This window comes from Myotis daubentonii, chromosome 1 (genome assembly GCF_963259705.1).
Source record: "Myotis daubentonii chromosome 1, mMyoDau2.1, whole genome shotgun sequence".
In the NCBI taxonomy this organism is placed as follows: domain Eukaryota; kingdom Metazoa; phylum Chordata; class Mammalia; order Chiroptera; family Vespertilionidae; genus Myotis; species Myotis daubentonii.
In genome coordinates, this window is record NC_081840.1 from 78,892,417 (window position 1) to 78,919,037 (window position 26,621).

At 47.4% G+C, this 26,621-nt stretch overlaps 1 protein-coding gene across 1 annotated transcript; it reads left to right on the top strand.

Annotated features, from left to right (window-relative positions):
- Nucleotides 1-11,519: 11,519 nt before the first annotated feature.
- Nucleotides 11,520-20,131, top strand: PCK2 (phosphoenolpyruvate carboxykinase 2, mitochondrial). The gene is made up of 10 exons (XM_059708492.1): nt 11,520-11,705; nt 13,716-13,961; nt 14,464-14,648; nt 14,735-14,938; nt 15,249-15,436; nt 15,758-15,920; nt 16,184-16,402; nt 18,756-18,893; nt 19,166-19,261; nt 19,487-20,131. The coding sequence occupies exons 1-10, from the start codon at nt 11,677-11,679 to the stop codon at nt 19,939-19,941; spliced, it is 1,923 nt and encodes a 640-aa protein (XP_059564475.1). The 5' UTR covers nt 11,520-11,676; the 3' UTR covers nt 19,942-20,131.
- The last annotated feature ends 6,490 nt before the right edge of the window (nt 20,132-26,621 follow it).

Sequence of the window (26,621 nt, forward strand, 5' to 3'; positions counted from 1 at the left end):
ACTGTTGGGTGTCTCCTATTTCCAGGAATCCTCACATTTCTTCCCCCTGCCTCATCCCCACTGTATCTAGCCTCATGACCTTCATAGATATCAAATCAGAAAGAGAATCCATCTTCTTCATGATGAATCGCCAGGACTTGACCATCCAAACCTCAGTCTTTCTCACTCTTGCTGACCCAGCCCCAGGACAGGCAATCCAGCTTCAGAGAAGGAACAGGAGAAGGAAAAATGGGAAATTCTTCTCCTTCCTTCCAGGCCAATGTGGGACACTGAAATCTAATCACCACAAATTCATCTGAGACTTTTGTGACTGCCCTCATATGCCCTCTGCTTCCCCTCATCTTTTCTCTGTGTATATTCTGTCCCTCTCTTTTCCTCTCTCACTCATCCTGGTTCCCAGATGGTTGGTGGGTGACCTACATTTTCAGCCTAATCCCCTAACACCTCTTAGAGCTATCATCCCCGAGTAGAAGTTGGAACAGGGATACTAGGAATTAGCCAAGATGTTTAAACCTGTCTGAAGCTGTTTAAATACGGTCTGTACTGGAATAGAACTCTCTGAGTTAAAGGCTATTCCCTACCTTCTGAGGACACCTAAACTCTCCCATGGGGTTAACAGATCCTATTTCCCAACCCAAAGAGAGACATGGGTGTCCATCAGCCCCAATGACCATAATTTATAAAAATTAATCTAGTCCCAGCCTTAGGTGTTGGGTGAAAAGGTGAGAGATTCATATGATTTAAGACAGTGTTTCTCAAAGTGTGGTCCCCAGATCAGCAGCATCACCTGGGAACTTGTTAAAATGCAAATTATCTGGCCTTACTTCAAATCTACTGAATCAGAAACTCTGGGGATGGAGCCAAAAATATCTATGTTTTAATAAGCCCTCTGGGCAATTTTGATGAACATTAAAGTTTGAGAATGCCTACAGTGAACTCACCTTCCCTTTGTGTGTGTTTGTGTGTGGTCTCTCCTGCCATGTTCTCCACACACATATAAGAAGACCTAGATCAGATGACATCTCTCTCTTCCCACACCTAGCCTCTATTTTGTAGAGCAGAGACCATGACCATTCAAGGAGAAAGGCTTCTCAGTGTGATTGCCTGAATCTAGTGGTGTTTTGTTGAAGAACCAAAAAGCTCAAGTCCTGGAAACAAAGCCACAAAATGAGAATGGAGACCATAGAGACAGGGAATCCCTCACACATGCCCATAGTATGTGGCTCTAAAGCAGATAGCCAGGAAAGAGACCCCAGAATGTTCCTGGTTGAAGAAGGAAATGGAAATGTTGAATGCAGCCCCCTTTTTTATGCCTGGTCTGGCCTGGCCAGACACTTGGCCCCTCTACCCTCAGCAGCTGTCAGGTCTGCACTGATCCTCTTGTTTACTGGAGGGCTCAAAGGAGAGGTGGGAGGGCTAAGCTGCTAACGGGCTAAAGGAGTCAGACTAAACAAGCTCAGGCAGGTTGAGCTGCTAGGGGCTCAGACCAGGCGACACTGAGCAGGAAAAGGAGTCTGAGGACTGAGGGCTGGGCCAGAGAAAAGGACCAAGGACATGGAAAGGAAAGGCTGTGGCCCAGGAGGTAGTTAATGTGTCCTCTGTCAGGAGGGGAGGGGATGAATGCTGACACTGACTGGCTCAAGGACATCTGGGGGGGGCGGGGATGGGGATGAAAAAGATGAAGCCAGGTGGACTCTAGGAATGACAGAACAGAGGAAGAGAGGCAGGAAGACTTAACTAAGGAGGCAGTGGATATAGACCTGGGACAGAGGGAAGAACAAGTCAAGGGTTCCCCAGGGAACTAGACTCAAGCAGGGAGAGGGACATAGGCACATGGAAAAGTTGGGCAAAGGGCCATGGAAAGCTTCTGGGAGGAGATCAAGAAGGGAGTAAGAGTAACAAGAAAGACAAGAGCAAAGGACTAGAAGAGCAAAAGTGGTAGAAGAAAGAAACAAAGGAAAGTAAAATCGAGAACCAAGAACTAAAACAAATACAGAGAAGCAGACAGAGAGATGGTCAGGTCACAAAGAGTAGTTGCCAAAGGACAAAAAAGTAGAAAGATATGGACTGAGGGATGCTGGACCAAGTAGAAAGAGGGCCAAGCAGGCAAAGGGCCTAGAGAAATGGAGTAGAAAACAAAGAGAAAGGAGAGGTGAAGAGACAAGAGTCAGTAATCCAGGATGCTGTCACTATATCCATTTTTGGAGCCCTGTAAGATTTGTTCTCATTCCTAGTTCTGATTTTTGGTATCTAGATCTTCAGTAATAGATACAAATTCTTAAACCTCTTTCTGGTCTACCCCTTACATTCACTTGACAAATATTTGTTAAACACCTACCCCACCCCAGGCACTGTGCTAAGCATTAGATACACCTCAGCAAATCAGACTGACCCCAGCCCCCTGCCTCTGTGGAGCTTACAGATGAAACAGAAACATCACTGTATTGCTGATCCCTGTCCTGGGCACGGTGCTTTGGAAGGCTCCACTCTGGTGCTCTTCCAGCTACGTGCCATGGAGTGAGGAGCCCAGACCTCCTCTGCGCACATACCCAGTCTCCTTCTGGGCCACACTCCAGAATTCCCTGCCCAAAGGACCCCAAGCCCGCTTCTAGGGCCCACATGGACCTCTTCCCTGGGTTGCCCACCCAAGGGTAGACCCAACTACCCATTCACACATCCCTAGACCTAAGTGGCCAAGGGGTGGCTGCTTGCAGGAGGCTATGGACAGAATTAGGATGTATAGACAGAGAGGTCCACATACATGCACATGAGACCCCTGGCAGTACAAGACGGTGTCAGGGGTGGGAAAAGAGGTGGACCTGAGGACAAGTAGCTGACTCTCCCCACACCACCACATTCTACTGGGGAATCCTGAGGATTCCAAATAAAATCTAAATTTGAATCCACGTTAGGGATGGGCCTACCTAAAAACAAACCATTGCAACTGAGATGAGTGCTATGAAAGAGAAGGGCAGGGTAGGAAAGAGGTGGACATGTTCACTAAACTGAAAAAGACCAATGGGGCCAGAGAGTAGAACCTAGGAAAGGTAGGAAGAATGGTGGTAGATGAGGATGGAGAAGTCCATAGGTGCAAGATCATGCAGAGTCTTGTAGGCCAAGTTTAGAATGTGGGCTTTATTCTAAGAGCAATGAAAAGCTGGGCACATTTGAGATCTTGCTTACCAGCTTATATCGTCAGTATGGCTCAAATAAACTCTTTTTTTAAAAAATTAAATCTTTATTGTTCAGATTATTACAGTTGTTCCTCTTTTTCACCCCATAACTCCCCTCCACCCGTTTCCCACCCCATCTTCCGCCCTCACCCCCCGCACTGTCCTCATCCATAGGTGCATGATTTTTGTTCAGTCTCTTCCCGCACCCCCGACACCCCTTACCCCCCCAAGAATAGTCAGTCCACTCCCTTTCTATGCCCCTGATTCTATTATAATCACGTTTATTCTGTTCATCAGATTATTCACTTGATTTTTAGATTTACTTGTTGATATATGTGTATTTGTTGTTCATAATGTGTATCTTCACCTTTTTCTTCCTCTTCCTCTTCTTAAAGGATACCTTTCAGCATTTCATATAATACTGGTTTGGTGGTAATGAACTCCTTTAGCTTTTCCTTATCTGTGAAGCTCTTTATCTGACCTTCAATTCTGAATGATAGCTTTGCTGGATAAAGTAATCTTGGTTGTAGGTTCTTGGCATTCATCACTTTGAATAATTCTTGCCACTCCCTTCTGGCCTGCAAAGTTTCTGTTGAGAAATCAGCTGACAGTCGTATGGGTATTCCCTTGTAGGTAACTGAGTTTCTTTCTCTTGCTGCTTTTAAGATTCTCTCTTTGTCTTTTGCTCTTGGCATTTTAATTATGATGTGTCTTTGTGTGGTCCTCTTTGGATTCCTTTTGTTTGGGGTTCTCTGCACTTCCTGGACCTGTAAGTCTATTTCTTTCACCAGGTAGGGGAAGTTTTCTGTCATTATTTCTTCAAATAGGTTTTCAATATCTTGCTCTCTCTCTTCTTCTGGCACCCCTATAATTCAGATGTTGGTATGCTTGAAGCTGTCCCAAAGGCTCCTTTCACTGTCTTCGTATTTTTGGATTCTTTTTTCATTTTGCTTTTCCAGTTGGGTGTTTTTTGCGTCTTCATATTTCAAATCTTTGACTTGATTCTTGCGATCCTCTAGTCGGCTGTTGGGAGTCTGTATAATATTCTTTTTTTTTTCTTTTTTTTTTTAATTAAATCTTTATTGTTCAGATTATTACATTTGTTCCTCTTTTTTTTTCCCCCCATAACTCCCCTCCTCCCAGTTCCCGCCCCACCCTCCGCCCTCACTCCCCACCCACTGTCCTCATCCATAGGTGCACGATTTTTGTCCAGTCTCTTCCCGAATCTCCCACACCCCTTTCCCCCCCCAAGAATAGTCAGTCCATTCCCTTTCTATGTCCCTGATTCTATTATAATCAACAGTTCATTCTCTGCCGAAACCGGTTTGGCTCAGTGGATAGAGCGTCGGCCTGCGGACTGAAAGGTCCCAGGTTCGATTCCGGTCAAGGGCATGTACCTGGGTTGCAGGCACATCCCCAGTAGGAGATGTGCAGGAGGCAGCTGATTGATGTTTCTCTCTCATCGATGTTTCTAACTCTCTATCTCTCTCCCTTCCTCTCTGTAAAAAAAAATCAATAAAATATATTTAAAAAAAAAACCAAAAAAAAAAAACAGTTCATTCTGTTCATCAGATTATTTATTCACTTGATTCTTAGATTCACTTGTTGATAGATGCATATTTGTTGTTCATAATTTGTATCTTTACCTTTTTCTTCCTCTTCCTCTTCTTAAAGGATACCTTTCAGCATTTCATATAATCCTGGTTTGGTGGTGATGAACTCCTTTAGCTTTTCCTTATCTGTGAAGCTCTTTATCTGACCTTCAATTCTGAATGATAGCTTTGCTGGATAAAGTAATCTTGGTTGTAGGTTCTTGGTATTCATCACTTTGAATATTTCTTGCCACTCCCTTCTGGCCTGCAAAGTTTCTGTTGAGAAATCAGCTGACAGTCGTATGGGTATTCCCTTGTAGGTAACTGAGTTTCTTTCTCTTGCTGCTTTTAAGATTCTCTCTTTGTCTTTTGCTCTTGGCATTTTAATTATGATGTGTCTTGGTGTGGTCCTCTTTGGATTCCTTTTGTTTGGGGTTCTCCGCGCTTCTTGGACCTGTAAGTCTATTTCTTTCACCAGGTGGGGGAAGTTTTCTGTCATTATTTCTTCAAATAGGTTTTCAATATCTTGCTCTCTCTCATCTTCTGGCACCCCTATAATTCTGATGTTGGTACGCTTGAAGCTGTCCCAGAGGCTCCTTACACTATCTTCATATTTTTGGATTCTTTTTTCATTTTGCTTTTCCAGTTGGGTGTTTTTTGCTTCTTCGTATTTCAAATCGTTGACTTGATTCTTGCGATCCTCTAGTCTGCTGTTGGGAGTCTATATAATATTCTTTATTGCAGTCAGTGTATGCTTAATTTCTAGTTGGTCCTTTATCACAACCTGGAGAGTCTCTTTAGATTTCTTGAGGGTCTCATTAAGTTTATCGGTGGTTTCTAGAAAATTCTTGAAAAACCTTAAAAGTGTGGTTTTGAACTCTATATCCAGTAGTTTGCTTTCCTCCATTTCTGTCATTTGTGTCCTGTTTCTTTGTCTCTGCATTTTTTTATGCTTTGCTGTGTCGATAGAGTGGCTTTCTGTGCTAGGTGTCCTATAGGACCCAGTGGCTCAGCCTCCCCAATTACCTGAGGTAGATACTCTTGGTGCACCCCACTGTGGGCTTTGTGCAAAGTCTTGTTGTAGTTAAGCCTTGATTGTTGTAGGTAACACTGGGAGGGATTGACCTTCAGGCCAATTGTCTGTGAGAATCAGCTGTGCCTGCAGTGGGAGAACTTCTGTGTTGGAGACACCCCTCCAGGGCAAGACTTGCTTCAATGGGGCTTTGGTGCTCACTGAGTCTGCCCCCTGAGTGTGTCCTTTATGGATCCGAGGAGCTGCAATCTGGATGGTCCCACTCTGACCACCGGGCACACTGGCTCCTGGATCTCTAAGGAGGTGCTAATCTAGCCTTTGCCTGAGGCTACCTAGCAGGAGCCAGCTATGATGCAATGCAAGTTGCCCTGGGGTCTTGGGCCAGTGGCAGTTTGTTAGGTAATTATCAGATTGCAAAGGGCCAGGCCTTTCATATGCAAAAGCCTCCTTGGCTTGGGCAGGGCGGGGTTCCAGGGGATCAACAGGGCAGAGCGAGCAGTTATGGCTGCTTTCAGTCCTGCCCTCAGAGGCCCTGCTTCTCAGTGTCCCGGCAATTGCTGCAAGCACCTCCGAGAGAAAGCTTCCCTTGAGTTCCAACTGATGCCAGACAGTCCATTTTCTACCGTATGAGTCTGGGTCCCCAGAGACTCGCCCAGAACTGGAACTCAGAGCTTGAGACTCCCTCCCGATTGAAAAAGACAACCATGTCCTCAGCCCTCTCCACATGTGCCTCTGTACCTCTGTATTTTACTTCCGCACTGCACCTCCTCTGAGTCTTGGTATGCTTTCTCTTTCCTTCTAGTTGTAGAATTTCCACTCAGCCAGCCTTCCTGTGGTTCTGGATGATGTCCGTTCCGTCTTTCAGTTGTATTTTTGAAGTGGTTGTGCGAGGCAGCAATTTCTGGTGTTTACCTATGCCACCATCTCGGTTTCCTCCACAAACCAACTTTTTTTTTCCTCAAATAAACTCTTATAAAAATTATCTAAAAATAAACAAATAAATACCAGCAATGAGAAGCTATTGAAGGGCTTTCAGTGGAGACCTGACGTAATCAGATTGTTTAAAAAGATCACTTTGGATCTAGTGTGGAGGAGGGCAAAACTGGAATCAGAGTCAAATAAGGAAGTTAATGGAGTATACAAGCTGAGTTTGGGGATAATCTTAAGCTGGAAACAAACTCTGAGATGAAAACTTGTGCACAGGTGGCTTATTAGGGAAGACTTTCAAAGGGAATGAGAGAAGCAGGACTGGGCAGGGGAAAAGTTGAAATGCATTACAGTTGCAACAGAAGAGACTTCAGCTGATTCTATAGGATCTCTGGAGCTGGGATGAACTTCCAGAGTTGTTTCAATTTGAGGCCAGGGGACCAGGCCTTTGAACCCGTACATTAACCAGTCATTGATGACATGTAATCCCAGGAAAGGGGCACTGCATTTGACAAGACAGTTTTCTTCAGTCACAGGTAGTTCTCAGGGAAACATTCATCTGCAAGCCATCAGGAGCCAACACTCAGTGGCTGGGACAATGAGCACCATGATCCTGAAGGGGGATCTAGGCAGCACACCACAGCATCCACTACAGGGTGTCTGTGAGCCATCGATATCCCCACCCCAACTCCTGTCCACAGCTCCCTGGGAAGAAGGAAATGCAGACCAGAGTAAGGTTGGTCACACGCTGCCCCCTGGTGGTGCGCAATGAACGGGACATTGGTCAGCTGGTGGGCCAGGCTGCCAGGAGGGACAGGGAACAAAGTGTGTGACAGATAAGGGGAATCAGCAGTGCAAGGAAATCCTCTCAGGAGCCCCTTGCACAGTCTGCCTAAAATTAAGGAAGGAAGAAAAATGGGTTGAGGGGGAGGATTCAGAAACATGGGCGGGACTTGTTCATTCTTTCATTCAACCAAGTTATTAAGTACCTATCATAGGACAGATTCTGCAGGGAGCTAGGATAAAAACAAGACCAATTTTTAAATTATTATTATTTTAAATATACTTTTTATTGTTGATGTATTACAGGTCTCTCCCATTTCACCACCCCCCCCCTCCCAGCTCCTTTACCTCCTTCCAGCCCTTTACCTCCTACCCACTACCGCGCCCCCCCCCCCACACCATGTCTTCACTACCCTATTGCCTGTGTCCATGAGCCATGCCTATAAGTATATAAGTTCCTTAGTTTACCTCTTCTCCTCCCCCCAACCCCAAATTGAGGTATGTCAGTCTGTTCCATGCCTCCATGCTTCAGGTCTTATTTTGTTGGTCAATTCATTCCATGTATTAGATTCCACAAATAAGTGAGCTCATGTTATATTTGTCTTTCAAAGATTGGCTTATTTCACTTAGCATAATACTTGCCAGGTCTATCCATGCTGTCCCAAAGAGTAAGAGATCCACCCTTTTTATAGTTGCATAGTATTCCATTGTGTAAATGTCCCACAGCGAGGGGCATTTTTAATCTATTCATCTACTGATGGGCACTTGGGCTGTTTCTAAATCTTAGCTATTATAAATAATGCTGCTATGAACATAGGGGTGCATATATTCTTTCTGATTGGTTTTGGGGTTTTTTTTAGGATATATTCCCAGAAGTGAGATTGCTGGGTCAAACAGAAGTTCCATTTTTTTTTATTTTTTGAGGAAACTCCAGACTGTTTTCCATAGTGGCTGCATGAGTCTGCATTCCCACCAGCAGTGAACTAGTGTTCCCTTTTTTCCACATCCTGCCAGCATTTGTTGTCTGTTGATTAATTTTTTTCATCCTCACCTGAGGATTTTTATTTTTATTTTAGAGAGGAGAGAAACATTGATGAGAAACATCAGTTGCCTCCTGTATGTGCCCCGACCAGTGATCAAACCCACAGCCTAGGTATGTGCCCTCACTGGTAACTGAACCCTCAATCTTTTGGGTACAGGACGACACTTCAACCAACTGAATCCCCCAGCCAGGAAAAAACTAAAATTTGAATGCTTTTTTCAAAGAGTTAATATTGTAGTGAGCATTATGGAGATACAAAAACAACTACTAGTAAATAAAATATGATAAGTACAAAACTATAGGCATAGTACACAGTATAGAACAACAGAGATGAGGTAGATGTTAATTCTAAAGGGCAAACTGACTTCATGTAGGTGGTGATGTTTAATTCTGAAGGGCAGAAAGAGTTCACAGAAGTTCTCTGGAAACTGCAGAATTCCATATGTAGGTGGAAAGTGGCAAGTAAGGAGATGGGGTAATAACATTGGATAAATAGAAAACAGATTATAAAGGACATCAGTTACTATGTGATGTGAAAGAAGCCTTGAAGGAATTTTAAGCCTGAGAGTGATACGTTCTCACTTTTTTAAATGATGAATCAAGGGGACAATATTAGGCTGCTGATGGGGGAAACAAGTTGGTAATTAGAGTCAGATGTGGATTCAGGCTCCATTGCTCAAGCTGACCAGCTGTACAACCTTAAGCAAATGACAACCTCTCTGAGCCTTAGCATTCACACCTGTAATGGGGTTGTTGTGAAACTAAATGAGATTATGCATGTAAAGCTGCTGGCAGAGAGCATGGCAGCTAGTGTCCACACAATAAACATTATCCCTCTCTCTTAACTCTCCAATGTGACTGTAAGTGCAGAGTTTGGAGGGTAGCTTAGTGTGGAGGTTCGGGGGGTAGCATTTGGAGAAGTAGGAGGCCAAGAAGTGACTTGGAAGCCATCACCTGAAACCAGGTGAAAGATGAGCCCTGAACTAAGACAGTGGCTATGGGGATAGACACAGATTTGAGAGATAATTGTGAAGTATACCCAAAGGTCCTGGTGTCTGACTGGCTATGGAGGATAAAAAAGGAATTGTCTAAACAGACTCAGATTCTTCTGGGGCAACTGGCTAGATGGTGGAGCCATTTGCTGAGATATGGAACCATGAGAGCAGGTCAGGATTATGGAAGAGATGATGACCTTTGGTAGGTTGACCAGCCCACCAGTGTGCAAACCTTTAGGCCCAAAGGGGCAAACAGTCAGCTTTCTGCAGTGGGGTAGGTGTGGACAGAGTTTAGATGTTGAAACTGGAGGGAAAAGTCCCAAATACATACAGATGAGGTTGAGTGTGTGATGGAGTCTGGGTGGGAGAGGAAGACCAGTAGCAAGCCCAAGGCTACAGACCAGCTCTGCTTGTTTCACTATGTTCCAGCACAGAACTCAGATATCTGAGAATCAAGATGGTTTCTGTTGCAAAGGTCAGAAATGCACTTAAAGTTAGCTTGAACAGCCCTGGCCAGTGTGACTCAGTTGGTTGGAGCGTTGCCCTGGTACACCAAAAGGTGGTAGATTTGATTCCTGGTCAAGGCACATATCCAGGTTGCAGGTTCTATCCCCAATTGGGGTGCATACAGAAGGCAGCCAATCAATGTTTCTCTCTTATCTCCCCCCCACCCCCACCCCCGGTTCCTCTATTAAGAAGATTAGCTTCAGCAAGAGAAAAAACTTATTGGTTCCTATAATCTAAATCACAAATTTGTTTCTCTCCATTCCTCTATGTTGGCTTGCATCTCGGCAGGTTCCTGCTTTGCAGTGCTAAGCTGACACCCAGAAGCTCCAGGCTTATAGTCTACTAGCTCAGCAACCTCAGCAGGACAGAAGCTTATTTTGAAAGTTTACAGAAAAAGCTGAAGAGATGGACCTCATGCTCATCCTTGAACATTCCCAATTGCTGAAGTCAGAGTGAGGAACACGCAAATTGGCCAAGCTGAGAACCTATCCCCAGGAGGCCCACATGACCACACAGACTAAAGAGGAGCATGGAGGTGCCATTATCAGAAAGGGGGAGTTGCCAAAACCGGTTTGGCTCAGTGGATAGAGCGTCGGCCTGCGGACTGAGGGGTCCCGGGTTCGATTCCGGTCAAGGGCATGTACCTGGGTTGCGGGCACATCTCCAGTGGGAGATGTGCAGGAGGCGGCTGATCGATGTTTCTCTCTCATCGATGTTTCTAACTATCTCTCTCCCTTCCTCTCTGTAAAAAATCAATAAAATATATTTAAAAAAAAAAAAAAAAAAGAAAGAAAGGGGGAGTGGATGCCTCCCATAGACATGTTGAGTTTGAGGTGCTGTGGCATTTGGGGTGATACCCAGTGGTCTCAAATTGAAGAGAAATGTCTGGATGGAGACATAACTTGAGAAATTACCTGAGGACTTTTATGATGGTGGTTGGGTGGAGCAGATGCTTTCTCCAGGGGAATGTGGGAAGAATGACCAGGGCAGAGGCCCAAAGAAGACTGGCCTGAAGACTGTTTCATGGTAAGGCAGCGCAGCAGGGAGCCTCATCTGGAGAAGAAACAAGGATTTGGGAGTTGGGGACTGAAGAGACCTTAGAATTGAGACCCTGCAAATCAGAAGAGCCTGGGGCTCAGAGTACCCGGTCCCTAGAAAGAATGTCATGCCCAACACCCGCTACTAGACTTCCAGGCCCCGTGGACTCCAGCCCTTGGCTTGTTTGCCACCCAGTGTCTCCCGTCACTATCTACCCGGAGCAAGAGTCCTCAAAGTTACATCATGTGCAGTGGGCAGGGCGGGGCGGAGCCTCGAGGAGAGCAGCCCGTCCCCCAGTGGGAGAGAGGGGTTTGAGGGCTAGGGTGCGGGGGTGGGGCGCAGCTGGGCGGGCCCGGGACTGGGTGCCCAGGACAGACCGAGCGCTGGCCGGCTGGCGGGGCGGAGAGAGGGTCGCGCTGGCCCGGCTAGGTCCCGCCCCCGCATCCGCCCGCCCGCCCGCTTTTTAAGCGCCTCCCGCCCAGTCTCAGCTCCCTGTCGCTCCACCGCGCACTCTCCCTTCCCGCCTTCCATCTCTGCCAGGCTCCGCTACGTTCTCGTGCCACCCCACAGCCCCCGCCCAGTTGCCATGGCCGCTGTGTACCGCCCGGGCCTGCGGTGAGTGACCCCCAGCCCGGGGCCGACCCGCACCTTCCGCGGAGCTCACCCCCGTGGCGCTGCCAGCTGTGCTCTCCTGCTGGTCAGCCTCGGCCTGGCTTCCCATCCAAGGGGGCAGCGGGCAGGGGGCGAGTGTTTCTCGATCCCGAGCTTCTCTGGCCGGACATCTTGCCTGAGATCAGGGGCTGCCTCAGCGGCTCCGGACTCTCCGTTTCCGTCCCCTCCTACCCTTCCTGCTCTGCTCATCTCTGCCCCGCGGTCTCTATGACACTCAGAACTTCCTTCCACCTCCTCGCTCGCCCCCGCGTAGCCCCTTTCTGAGTCTGTCCCCTTTCCTTTACAGATGTAACGCTTGTGCTCAGGTTGCCACGAGGAGCAGTAAGGCCCTGGGGTCAAGGGTGCATGAGCTCAGGGATCGGCGCACAGCTCCCTAATGTAAACATCCATTCCCCGGCCTCCCCCACTGGAACCTGGCGGGAAGCCTGGCGCAGGCAGCGGGACCTGGGGCCAGGGAAAGAAGGGAGGGGGAGGGATCCAATTCAGATATGGCTGGCTTCACCCCCAGTCCAGGACAGGAGCCCCTAGGCCCTGCTTGTCTGCCTTCTCCCCCTTTTCACAGCTTCCTGTCTTGCCTCTGTAGCCTCCCTTCTCCCCAGGTTTTGTTCCAGAATTTGAGCTGACCCCATCTCTCTCGCACAGCTGGTTCCGTTGGCCAGCCCACGTAAGTGGTCTCTGGAGCAAAGAAAAAGGAGCAGGTCCTAGTTAGAAGACTGGAAGGAGTGGTGGAGCCTCCCCAGACTTCCTTGCAGCTGCTCTCCCCAGACTGTGTACCTTTAAAATCAGTGCTCAGGGAAAGCCTCTCTGAGGCGAGAACAGACCCAGGTCCCAGGCAACCTCCTCCTTTGCCCCTGGGACCACACTGGTTTCCATCTCACTCTGCCCAGTGAAAGCCACCCCGGTTCACACTCCAGCCAGGCTCCCATCCCCGCATCTATGGTCTGAGCTTCCTCCCTTCCCCAGGCTTACACCCTCTGCACTGGAGCTTCCTGCAGTCTGCTGTTGCACCCCACCACCCACACCCAAAGCTCTCTAGGCACATGTCCTCCAGGAAAGAGAGCCAGGGGAGGGATAGGATCATGTGCATAGGAGGGCAACTTCCCTTTCTTGGCCTTTGGTCTCTCTGGCTCACTCCACTCTGGGTCCAGGCCAACCAGAGCAGACCCTGCTTCTCCCTCTCCCAGGAATGTGAAGGGAGAGACAACAGGGACCCTACACTCCTGGGAATCAGGGCATGCCTAGCCAGTGACATTTCCCAATAGTCAGCCTTTCACATGGTTCAAAAGTAACTACCCAATGGCAATATTTTTGCAATCCTTTTGGACCAGGTGGGCGGCAGCAGATCTGATGCCTGAAACCCCAACATCTGATCACCTACTCTCTGTGCAAGAGTCCTAATCTAGAAACCGGGACTGTTTGAGATGTACCATCTCAAAGAACAGGTTCTTTACATGAGGTTTTCACAGTCTTACAGCATGCACACCAGAAGAAATAAGCAAATAAAAATAGCTGCCTTTTTAACTTTGAAAAAAGTAAACGGGAATGGAAAGAACAGGGATGAGAGCTTCCAATACCAAACATGAAGCTGTCACCTTGGCACAGTTTCCACACTTGGGCCCTGGGCACCTGTTCATTTCTAAACATTGACCAGACCTAGTTAAACATGGGCATGGACTAAGCCTGCACTAACATTAGCATGCCTATACATGTACTTCTACACTGCCTTTATGGTCATCTGGCAATACCTGCCCATTGCTGACCAGGAGACACCCTGACTAAGCCTCATAAAGGCCACAAGATACATGTCACCTGAACCCATCCCACTCACCTACTCCAACCTGCTCTTCATGAGACCTGCACCCAGACTTGCTTTAGCATGCTCCCTAGCAGCCCCAGCCTCCTATCCTCTTGACTTGCCTATCCTGGCTCATTACCTGTTTTTTTCTCTCACAGGCTTAGCTGGCATAAGCTGAGCCCCTGTGGCTGGTCATCACAGCGCAGCATCCAAACCCTGCGAGTACTCAGTGGAGATCTGGGCCAGCTGCCTACTGGGGTTCGAGACTTTGTGGAGCGTAGTGCACGTCTGTGCCAACCAGAGGGCATCCACATCTGTGATGGGACTGAGGCAGAGAACTCTGCCACACTGGCCCTGCTGGAGCAGCAGGGACTCATCCGAAAGCTCCCCAAGTACAGTAACTGGTAAGCCCCGAGCCCAGCGACCCACAAGATGGGGGCAGCTGCTTGGACTGAGGCCACTCACTTTGTCTTTACTAAGACAAAATGAGATTTAACTAGACCATCTCACTGGAATGAGCAAGAATAGGAGCTTTAAAGGAAACAAAGTCAGGATTTACTGGGAGTGGTCTGTATTTTTATGTTAAATAAAGAAGCAGATACAAATAAAAGCTTTTCTTTTTCTCACAAGTTCAGGGAGTTTTTGCCAGGAAAAGGGGCCTTTAGAGGGCTGGGGACCACAAGAACTACATAATTAAATATGGGCTTGGGCTAAGCCTGCAATAATATCAGCAGCTGGCTCCCCTTCATGTGTCCCCTTAAATGGGACATAACCTGGAGGAAGATTGAGGTGCAAATGGATGGGGAAAACAGAAGACCTGGAATCAAAGTTGGACTTGAAAGAGTGGGTCTGGGGATGAGGGAGACCTGCTGGCCATCATCTTCCTGATAATCCTCTCTCCCGCAGCTGGCTGGCCCGCACAGACCCCAAGGATGTGGCACGAGTAGAGAGCAAGACGGTGATTGTAACTCCATCTCAACGAGACACGGTGCCCATCCCGACTGGTGGGGCCCGTGGGCAGCTGGGCAACTGGATGTCCCCAGCTGAGTTCCAACAAGCTGTGGATGAGAGGTTTCCAGGCTGCATGCAGGGTAATCAGGGCAGGGACACAGAGGCAAGGGCACTGGTGGTATTAACAGGTTGGAACCCTTCCTCAAAGTGACATTTCCCCCCACAGGCCGAACCATGTATGTGCTTCCGTTCAGCATGGGTCCTGTGGGCTCCCCACTGTCCCGCATCGGCGTGCAGCTCACCGACTCGGCCTACGTGGTGGCGAGCATGCGTATTATGACCCGGCTGGGGACGCCTGTGCTTCAGGCCCTCGGAGATGGTGACTTCGTCAAGTGTCTGCACTCCGTGGGTCGGCCCCTGACTGGGCAAGGTGAGCCCCTGCTCTGTCCATGGGAGGATACAAAGGCCTGTTTACACTCAAAGGGAACCCCAAATCCTTCCCATCCTAATTAATGAGACACCTAATTCCCTAGACCCAGTCCAGGCTGTTTGCAGAGCAGTTTGCACAAGATTGAGAAAGTCTCTAAGAATAGAGAGCTGATGGATATTATGAGGTGGGGAACTTCAACCATCCATTGGCACCACCTTTGCTCTCAAGTGTCTATCCTGCCAACCCCTGATCCCTCTAACCCCAGTTTCTGATGCTCCTGCTAGCAGCCCCATGACCCCATTGTCCCCAGGGGAGCCGGTGAGCCAATGGCCATGCAACCCAGAGAAAACCCTGATTGGCCACGTGCCTGACCAGCGGGAAATCGTCTCCTTCGGCAGCGGCTATGGTGGCAACTCCCTGCTGGGCAAGAAGTGCTTTGCCCTTCGCATCGCCTCTCGGCTGGCCAGGGATGAGGGCTGGCTAGCGGAGCACATGCTGGTGAGGGCCTGGTGAGGACTGGGCAGCTGTGGGGGGCAAGGCAGTGGTGGGGCCTGGCCAGTCTGCCGCAGCCTTGCCTCCCCACTGCCAGGTGCCAGGCTGGTGGGCAGGGACTCTGCCCAAAGCCCAAAGCTTTGACCCCAAGCTGCTAAATGTTGGGGGGCTTCCCTTACTGCCACCCCTGGCCCAGTAGCAAGGCAATGCACCTATTAAGTGAATAAACATCAGTCCTCCCTGTTAATCTGTAGCTGCCCTTCCTGTGCAGATCATGCCCTGACCTTTGGTGACTTCCCCCTCGTTCCCTTTCTCCCCAACATGCAGATCCTGGGGATCACCAGCCCTGCGGGGAAGAAGCGCTATGTGGCAGCCGCCTTCCCCAGTGCCTGTGGCAAGACAAACCTGGCCATGATGCGGCCAGCACTGCCAGGCTGGAAAGTGGAGTGTGTGGGGGATGACATCGCCTGGATGAGGTTTGACAGTGATGGTGAGTGGTCCTTGGATCATACTCTTGATTCTGGCTCTTACGAGAGCACAGAGGTCTCCCCTCCACTGCTCATGGTGAGCTTTGTTAGGAAGAAACTTCTCCTGAATAGTCCATCTTTCCCTGAAAATCCTGGCAGAGACACAAACCTTTCTTTGTCAGATCTAGGGTCCAGCTTAGGGCAAGAGAGGCAAAGCAGGACCTTCCCTGGCCGACCCCTCAATTTTTCCTGGTTGGTCTTTCCTTTTTTTCACTTCTCTTAACAGGTCGACTCCGGGCTATTAACCCTGAGAATGGCTTCTTCGGGGTGGCCCCTGGCACCTCTGCCACCACCAATCCCAATGCCATGGCCACAATCCAGAGTAACACTCTTTTCACCAACGTGGCTGAGACCAGCGATGGTGGCGTGTACTGGGAGGGCATTGACCAGCCTCTTCCACCTGGCGTCACTGTTACCTCCTGGCTGGGCAAGGCCTGGAAACCTGGTATGTGGGGCAGGGGAGTCATGACACAGCTCCCAGGGCTCAGCACCTTGATGATATAAAATCCTTCACAATCCACAGGCATCTTCCAGGACCTCCAGGAGGCACAGGAAGTTATGAATGTTTAAAGTTTCTAACTCCAGGCAAGGTCTCAGTTCATATCCCAGCTCCATCAAGTACTGGCTTTGTGACTTGGTTAAACTGCTTAACTTCCTGAGTATCAGTTTCTCCATCAGTTGAATGGGGTAGCACCTATCACATAAAGTTGTTGAAGTTTTAAATGCATACAAAGGGTTTAGCACAGTACTGAACACATATTAAATCCACCATAAATATAAACGAGGTATTTTTTAAGAAGAAAAGAGGACTGTTTTGAAAATTATTATAGAAGCAATAGGGCTCACAACAGAATCCATAAAGTTTGACCTATTAGGAAGGGAGGAAGCCTGCCCCTCCGCCTGCCACTTGGTTCTCACCATCCCCCTATATAATAACCACTGTCTAAAGGTCAGTATTGTTGCCCTAGCCTGTTTGGCTCAGTGGATAGAGTGTCAGCCTGCGGACCAAAATATCCCGGGTTCGATTCCAGTCAAGGGCATGTACCTGGTCAGGATCGTGCAGGAGACAACCAATCAATGTGTTTCTCTCACATTGATGTTTTTCTGTCTTTCCCTCTCTCTTCCACTCTCCCTAAAAATCAATGGAAAAATTCCTCGGGTGAGGAATACCAAAATAAATAAATACAGGTCAGTATTGTAACCCTTACCCTTTCCCTGTCCCTCCAATACATACACTCAAATTCTTCTTCCAAACTAAATCAGACTAGTTCTTTAGCCTCTCCTAGAAGTGAGTTTCTCAACCCTGTCAATTCTCCCTGTGCCTTGCAATCCTGACCCCACCCCCAACCCTGCACTCTGCCCTTCAGTTTTCTGTGGCCTTCAGCAGTCAGAGAGCCCAGAGACCGAGGGATGGGAGCAAAGAAGAGCATGGTGGGGGAAGGTGGCCCTGTGGTCACTGGGGCCTATATTCAAGTTTTCCAAGCTGGCCTAGCAGTCACCCTCCTCGTCTAATCACCCTCTATTTTCTTCAACATCATCATTAAGCCCTCCTCAGTCTTCCTACCCAACTGAGAAATCCAAGAAAATTTCATATTTCCCTACAGGCTGATTCCCCAACCCTTTCATCATTTCTGGATTCAGGGCTATAACTAGAGCATGTTGTTCAGTTCCCAGAATAACACCCTGTGCTAGGGACCTGAATTAGGGGCTGATGAAAGTGTAAGAGAGAGGGTAAAGGACAGCTCTTTCCTGAGAGTGGAGGCAGGAGCTGCTGGGTGGGAAAAGGGCAGGGATAACCAGCTCTTTGACTTCCTCGCCCCCTAGGTCTGACCAGCAACCTCCAGCAGAGGAGGCACCATGTCCATTTGGGGTCCCCATGATAGTGCCCTACATACGAGTACACATTTGCCCCTGATTTGGTCCCAAAGCATCTCTAGGGCACCTGAAGGGGCCAAATGACCTGGGCTCCTCAGGTTATGCCTGCCCAGGTTATATCCTTGTCTGAGTTCTTCGAGCCTTATCACTCCATCAGGGACTGGGCAGGCCCAGGTAAAACACCAACATTCTATTAGCTTTTTTTAAAAAACAATCATGTGCGCGCTCTCTCTCTCTCTCTTAATATATTTTATTGATTTTTTTTACAGAGAGGAAGGGAGAGAGGATAGAGAGTTAGAAACATCGATGAGAGAGCAACATCTATCAGCTGCCTCCTGCACACCCCCTACTGGGGATGTGTCCACAACCAAGGTACATGCCCTTGACCGGAATCGAACCTGGGACCCTTCAGTCCACAGGCCGATGCTCTATCCACTGAGCCAAACTAGTTAGGGCAAAATTCTATTAGCTTTAAAATCAATTTCTATTTGCATTTTGATAGCTCAAGGGTGCTGATGAAAAGTCAACTGTCTGAAATACTCATCAGACAGATTCAGTTTTTGCTTTAGGTTTGAGTGTTTATTTAAATATCCCATAAATAAAGAAATCCTTTTTTTGCGGGGGGGGGGGGGGTTATGCCAACATCTAACTCCATTCCTTTGAACACTGGCCACAGTTTGGCATAAACATTAGTGCCCTGGTGAACCCCAATTCCTCTCTCTTTCCTCACACAGCTCAGCTATCAGTACTATTATGGATAAATAACCTGATCTTTTAGGGGAAATGTCCTAACTCCCTACTCCCTACCACATGAGGTTGTAGGGAGCTGATGAGGCAAAAACAAATTGTGCAAGAGGACATGCATGTGTGTGCTGGGGGTGGATTGCCCTTGGAAGTGATAGTATTTGTATTTCTTCTGCCAGGTGACAAGGAGCCCAGTGCACATCCCAACTCTCGCTTTTGTGCCCCGGCTCGCCAGTGTCCCATCATGGACCCAGCCTGGGAGGCTCCGGAGGGTGTCCCCATTGATGCCATCATCTTTGGAGGCCGCAGACCCAAAGGTAAACATTGTGTGGGTGCCATGCTGTGTCGGTAAAGGATCTGAGTCTACATCAGGGCCCACCTCCCTCTTGTACTCAAAGCTCAGGTTGCCAACTGTAGTTGTCTGTCTCCAGAGCTCTCCCCTGGAGAATACAAACATGGGGGGAGGCATGAGATTTGAAAATGGGACAGCTGAGGTTCTAGGAGAGAGATTAGGAGTCAGAATCACCAGAAAGGATGGAGTGAGTCCAATAAAAAGGGTTGCCTGTGACCCTGTTCACTGGTTTTCTAGGAGTGCCCCTGGTATACGAGGCCTTCAACTGGCACCACGGAGTGTTTGTGGGCAGTGCCATGCGCTCTGAGTCCACTGCTGCGGCTGAACACAAAGGTGAGAACCTTTCATGGTCCCTCTCCCATGTGCCCACATTGCCTCTTCTCTCCCTGCCTGAGCCAGACCTTCCTCCTGCCCAGCCCTTTCCCCATTCCTTTTCACCCTACCCTGAGGAGATTCCAGAACCATGAACATTTTACAATCTCCTCCAACTGGATGTCAGGTGCCCTTCTCTTTTCCAGTAAGCAGGAAGATTCCTTACCCATCCTTTCCCCTCCCCAGGGAAGGTGATCATGCATGACCCATTTGCCATGCGGCCCTTTTTTGGCTACAACTTTGGGCACTACCTACAACACTGGCTGAGCATGGAGGGGCGCAAGGGGGCCCGGCTGCCCCGCATCTTCCATGTCAACTGGTTCCGGCGTGATGAGGCTGGCCGCTTCTTGTGGCCAGGCTTCGGAGAGAATGCTCGAGTTCTAGACTGGATCTGCCGGCGGCTAGAGGGGGAGGACAGTGCCCGAGAGACACCCATCGGGCTGGTGCCAAAGGAAGGCGCCTTGGATCTCAGCGGCCTGGGAGCCATAGATACTGCCCAGCTGTTCTCGCTCCCTAAGGACTTCTGGGAACAGGAGGTTCGTGAAATTAGGAGCTACCTAACAGAGCAGGTCAACCAGGATCTACCCAAGGAGGTACTGACTGAGCTGGAGGCCCTGGAGAAACGTGTGCGCAGAATGTGACCTGAGGCTCCAGTCTAGCCAGAGAGCACAGCATCCCCCTATTCCCCTCTGCCATCTGGGACTAGGAGAGCAGCTAGGCTTGCAGAAAATATGAGCAATTTGATGTAACATCTTCTGGGAGACTTGAGACCAGGCCAGAGGCCTTTCCCCACATGCTATCCAATAAGAGATGCTCCTTTATTTTACACAACACTTGTGTTTTCATTTCCCACTTATCTTCACAGCTTCCCTCTAACATCAATTTCACAATCTTCTTCCAACTCCTCTAAGCAGCTGATGTCCCATAGACAGCTCTATCAACAAGCCATCTAAGTAGGAATTCCTGGGAGTAGGCACTATCTACTCTGTGTCCTGAGGTCTTAAAAAGGTGGAGTCCTTTGCCAGCTGCTCAGTACAGCCTCCAGGCCTAAAATTCCTGACCTTCCACTCAGACTAGCAGAAGCCTCTATAATCCCATCCTCCAGTGAAGTGGTTCACTGACAATTCTCAAAACTGTTCTTCCTCCTGCCTGACCTAAAATTGGGACTCACAAAGTATTCATGAAAGCTTATTCAATATTAGGACAACTAACACTTCTATAGCATTTTCTGTGTGCCAGGCACTGTCCTAAGCACATACAGAACAACCCTTTGAGGCAAGTTACTGATGAAGAAGCAAAGGCACAGAGAGGTTAAGTAATTACTCAAGGTCACAAAGTAAGCAGTAGAACCAAAGGTAAATGCTAACTGCAGAGCCATGTCCCTCACAGAAGCATAGAGTTGTAGAAGCCCCCTATTCCATGCTTCTCAAACTTAAAAGTGCATATGAATCACCTGGGGATCTTACTAAAATGCAGATTCTCTTTCAGCAAGTCTGGGGTGGTCTGGAGATTCTGATTTTCTTACAAGCTCCTGGGTGATGCTGATGCTGCCAGTCCAGGGACCATAGTTTGAGTAGCAAGGCCTTGGCCTAAACTCTGAAATCAATTTGAGGGAAACTACAAAGAGAGAGAGATGATCTTACATAAATCAGGGGCATCAACTGAGGATAACTTCATCTGTGATCTGGGTCAGGCTGAGTCAATGTATAAACTGAGGTGGGTAAGATAGAAGTCTGTGTAAGAACAGAAAAGATTCTAAAGGTCAGAGTGGACACATGCTAAAATACAGTGAGCAATGGAGTCCATTGCACTTCAAAATATACAGACAAATCCTCAGCTTCATAAATAGCATGTGATGACTAAAACAATATGATCAGAAGCAGCATAACAGATGTTAGGCACATAGTAGACTCAAGCCAGTTTCTTTATTTGTAGAATACAGATATGCCCACATCTTACAGTATTGTTAAGATTACTAGTAAAAGTCAGCAGTGCCAGATACTCAAAACTATACCTGGCATGGAGTAACCTTTGAATATATGTTAGCTGTCCTCACCTTTCCACTCTATGTTGATTAAATTAGGCTATGTAAGCCTATTATATACTAGAGGCCCGGTGCACAAAAATTTGTGCACTTGGGGGGGGGGAGGGGGGGTCCCTCAGCCTGGCCTGTGCCCTCTAGCAGTCTGGGACCCCTCGGGAGATAACGACCTGCTGGCTTAGGCCTGCTCCCGGGTGGCAGAGGGCAGGCCCAATCCCTAGGTGCAGCCCCTGGTCGGGCTCAGAGCAGGGCTGATTGGGGAGTTGGGGCGCCGCCCCCTGTCACACTCAAGGCAGGGTCGATGGGGAGGTTGTGGAGCAACCCCCTGTCACACACAGAGCAGGGCCCATCAGGGGGGTTGGGGCTCTGTACCCTGTCACGCACAGAGCAGGGCCCATCAGGGGGTTGGGGTGCTGCCCTCTATCACCCACAGAGCAGGGCGGATCAGGGGGTTGGGGCGCCACCACTCTCACACTCAGGGCAGGGCCGATGGGGAGGTTATGGCTCTACCCCGTCACACACAGAGCAGGGCCCGTGGGGGGGGGGAGCTCCCCCCTATCAGGCACAGAGCAGGGCTGATAGGGAGGTTGTGGCCCCACCCCCTGTCACACACAGAGCCGCAGGGCGATCAGGGGGTTTGGGCGCTGCCCCCTGTCACGCTGATCCCGGTGCCAGGAGGCATATTACCCTTTTACTATATAGGGTAGAGGCCTGGTGCACGGGTGGGGCCGGCTGGTTTGCCCTGAAGGGTGTCCTGGATCAGGGTGGGGGTCCCCACTGGGGTGCCTGGCCAGTCTGGGTGAGGGGCTGAGGGCTGTTTTCAGGCTGGGGGTGACTGAACTCCCAAACGCTCCTTTTTTCCTTTTTTTTTTTTTTTTTTTTTTTTAATTCTGTGCCAGCTTTAGCTTGAGGCTTGGCTCCAGCTCTTAGGCCTAGGCTGAAAGTAGGTTTCTGGCCTTTGCTTACAATGTTGCGAATCTGCTGGCTGAAGTTGGGCGTATCTGTTACAGAGTTTCTTAAACTGCCGGCTCAGAGGCAGCGGCAGGCGGGGAACGTTGGAGTCCTCCGTCACTGAGGCAAGCAAGCCTCATGTTAGTTTCAAGCTGCCTGGCTGCTGGCCGCCATCTTGGCTGACAGTTAATTTGCATATCTCGCTGATTAGCCAATGAAAAGGGTATCGGTCGTACGCCAATTACCATGTTTCTCTGTTATTAGATAGGATTACTGACTCCGCAGTTTAACAATAAAATCAGCAATATAAATAAAACTTAGAAGAAAAAGAAAATCAGTTTGGAAGTAAGTCCCTTCAGCAAAGAAGCAGGGAATTGGGGTTCTAGGCACCTTTCTGGTATCTAAATGCATAGTGATGTGAATATGCTAGTCTTAAAAATGACTGTGTCGATTAGAATAAAATGGGGCTGTATGTCTATAGCTCCAGGTGAATGATAAAAGATAAATAACACATATTTACTAACCTTTTAATTTTAAAATAGATACATAAAACAAAGCAAAGGTATAACTTAATAAACTAAAGTGAATACCCTTGAAACTATCACCTAGAAAAAGAAAGAGAACTTTGCCAGACACCAAAAGTAACCTCCCATTACCACCACCACACACACCTTCTCACCATGTTTGTATTCATCACAGCCCCTCCTTCCTGGCATAAATGAATACTATGGTGCACCATAATCACTTCCTTGCTTTTTTTGTTTGTTTTCTGTAGTTTTATTGCCCAAATGTGGATCCCTAAACATTATAGTTTAGCCTTGCTCATTTTCAAAAAATTTCATAGACTTTTTAAGTCTCTTTCAAACTATAGGTTCCTCCTCCATTCCCTTCTTTTACCTCAATTTAACCATTGAAGAATCCAGGCCTAGATGTTCAATGTTTAGACTCATTAATTTATTAGGGATTTCAAAGCAGCCATATCTAAGCTCTGTAGCTGGAATACTTTTACAAAGGGACACTCCCTTTATCTTTTACTCATTACCCTGGGCTACAGTTTATATACGAACAGCAATGTAACTGCTTTTTCTTTATTTACCATCTTCATAATAATGACTTGTTTTCTTATCCTTCAAAAAAAATGACCAATTAGCCCAGTCAGTGTGGCTTAGTGGTTGAGCGTCAACTTATGAACCAGGAGGTCAGGGTTTAATTCCTGGTCTGGGCACATGCCTGGGTTGTGGGATTCCCGGTGGGGGACATGCAGGAGGCAGCCAATCAATGATTCTCTCTCATCATTGATGTTTCTATCTCTCCCTCTCTCTTCAGAAATAAATAAAAATATATATTTTTTAAATAAGATGACCAATTAGTTATAAATACACAAACCCCATTATGAACTCATGGATTTAAACATAATGTTTATTTTTTCTAAATTTTTTTTATTGATTTTAGAGAAAGAGAGAGGAATGGGGGGGGGGCGCAGAATTGATGTGTTGACCCACTTATTTATGCGTTCATGGCTGATTCCTGTGTGTGCCCTGATGGGGATAAGCCTGCAACCTTGGCTTATCAGGAGGACACTAACCAACTGAGCTGAACTACCCAGCCAGGGCCCCTAAACATAATGTTTATTCAATTATCCTTATTAATGCTCAAACTGTCCCATCTTTGGCCATGAGAACTAGGCTCCTGAGTCCTTTTGGCATTACCCTGATAGTGTCTGCTGGCTTCTTTGCTAAATTATTCCATGCTCATCTTATACACTTCCTGCCCCGACCTAGAATCAGCCATCTCTCCAAGCTGTGGTTTCTTTCTGTGGGTAATGGTATTTTAAGATATAAGTGGCAGAACAACAACAAGAAGATATAGGTGGCAGAAGTATTCATTGATACTGAATTAATCATTGTTTCTAGACCTTTTCAGTAAATAGGGATCGAAAAATAAAACACCTCATGCCGATAGTTCCTACTCAAACTCAGGGCTCAAGGGTTTTTAACGTCTTCTGTATCACATGTGTACCTCATGTCTGCCACACACAAAATTCTGGTTCTCAAGGACACAGGACATGAAAGTATGAGAAAACCCATAATTACTCAATTGCTGTATAGTCAACATATTCTAAGTCCTGGGTAAATTACCATACTTCCTCCTTTCCTCTATAAAGAGAATGCTGCAAGAAGATAATGTATAAACACATCATCAGTCACTTCAGAATTTTCCCTTGTGTTGCCTGGAGCTGGACACGTGTCCCAGGAGCTCTGTGCAATCACCAGGCTAGGAGCTGAGATGGGGAGCGGGAGGACAGTGCCAGCCAGAGAAAGAAAATTTTGCTCTCCTCTCTCCTCTTTAGCCCAGCCTGCCCTCTGGTGGAGATGCTAATGAGCAGGAAACCCCAAGGCAGGTCATGACATCTTAGCAATTACCAGAACTGGTTCTAAAATGGGTGCTAAAGGTAGAAAACCTCTCAGTGACTTTACGTGTAGCCGGGAGAATAGAGCTATCCAAATGAAAAGCACTAAACTGTCACCAAGAAACACACCAAATTTCAAAATCATGAGAGGAAAGGCCAATAGAGTTTATCAAAATGACTTAATTTTAATTATTTTAAAAGAAATGCCATTTTCACAATGGGATAAAGACAGTCTATTCAATAAATGGTGTTGGGAAAATTGGGCAAATACATGCAAAAAAAATGATACTAGATCACCTTCTTGCACCATATACAAGAATAAACTAAAAATGGATTAAAGACTGCCCTTGGCTCTACCTGGTTTGGCTCAGCGGATAGAGCATTGGCCAGCAGACTGAAGGGTCCCGGGTTCAATTCCAGCCAAGGGCACACATCTGGGTTGCAGTTTTGATCCCCAGTGTGGGGCATGCAGGAGACAGCTGATCAATGATTCTCTCTAATCATTGATGTTTCTATTTCTCCTCCCTTCCTCTCTGAAATCAATAAAGAAATATATTTTTTAAAAAAGAAAACCGAATCATTAAAAAAAGAAAAAAGGCTGCCCTTGCCGGTGTGGTTCAGTGGTAGAGCATCAGCCAGAGTATTGAAGGTTCACTGGTTCAATTCCCAGTCAAGGGTTGCAGGTTCCAGGTTCATTCCCAGTCTGGTTGGGGCATCGGGGCATGTTCGGGAGGCACCAATCAATGTGTCTCTCTCACATGGATGTCTATGTCTCTCTTTCCCATTCCCTTCCACTCTCTTTCAAAATCAATGGGGGGAAAATCAATGAAAAAAGAACATCCTCAGGTGAGAATTAACAAAAAAGAAAAAATTTTAAGCTGTGGTACATATATACAATGGAATAAAATGTTTCTATCTCTCTCTCCCTCTCCCTTCCTCTCTGAAATCCATTTAAAAAAATGTTTAAAAAGTACAAATTGGCCCTAACCGGTTTGGCTCAGTGGATAGAGTGTCAGCCTGCGGACTAAAGGGTCCCAGGTTCGATTCCAGTCAAGGGCATGTACATTGATTGCGGACACATCCCCAGTAGGAGGTGTGCAGGAGGCAGCTGATCAGTGTTTCTCTCTTATTGATGTTTCTAACTCTCTATCCCTCTTCCTTCCTCTCTGTAAAAAAATCAATAAAATATATATTTTTTAAAAAGGTACAAATAGGTGCCCTGGCTGGTTTGGCTCAATGGATAGAGCGGACTGAAGGGTCCCAGGTTCGATTCCGGCCAAGGGCACATGCCTGGGTTGTGGGATTGATCCCCAGTGTGTGGGGGGCAGGGGGCGTGCAGGAGGCAGCCAATCGATGATTCTCTCTCATCATTGATGTTTCTATCTCTCTCCTTTCTTCTCTGTAAAAAATCAATAAAATATATTTTTTTAAAAAAATCAATAAATATATATTTTTTTAAAAAGTACAAATTGGTAGTTACAAATAGTCACAGGAATATAAAGTACAGCATAGGAAATATAGTCAATAATATAATAACTATATATGCTGTCAGATGGATACTAGACTTATCAGGCAGATTACTTCATAAATTATATAAATGTTTAACCACTATGCAGTATACCTGAAACTAATACAAAGTAATATTGAATGTAAATTGTGATAATGAAAAAAAATGCTGCCAAGCCATTGTGGCTCAGTGGTTGAGCGTTGACCTATGAACCAGGAGGTCATGGTTCAATTCCCGGTCAGGGCACATGCCTGGGTATCAGGCTCAATCCTCAGTAGGGGGCGTGCAGGAGGTAGCCGATCAATGATTCTCTCTCATCATTGATATTTCTATCTCTCACTCCCTCTCCCTTTCTCTCTCTAAAGTCAACAAAAACGTATTTTTTTAAAAAGTAAGGACTGCCCTAGCTGGT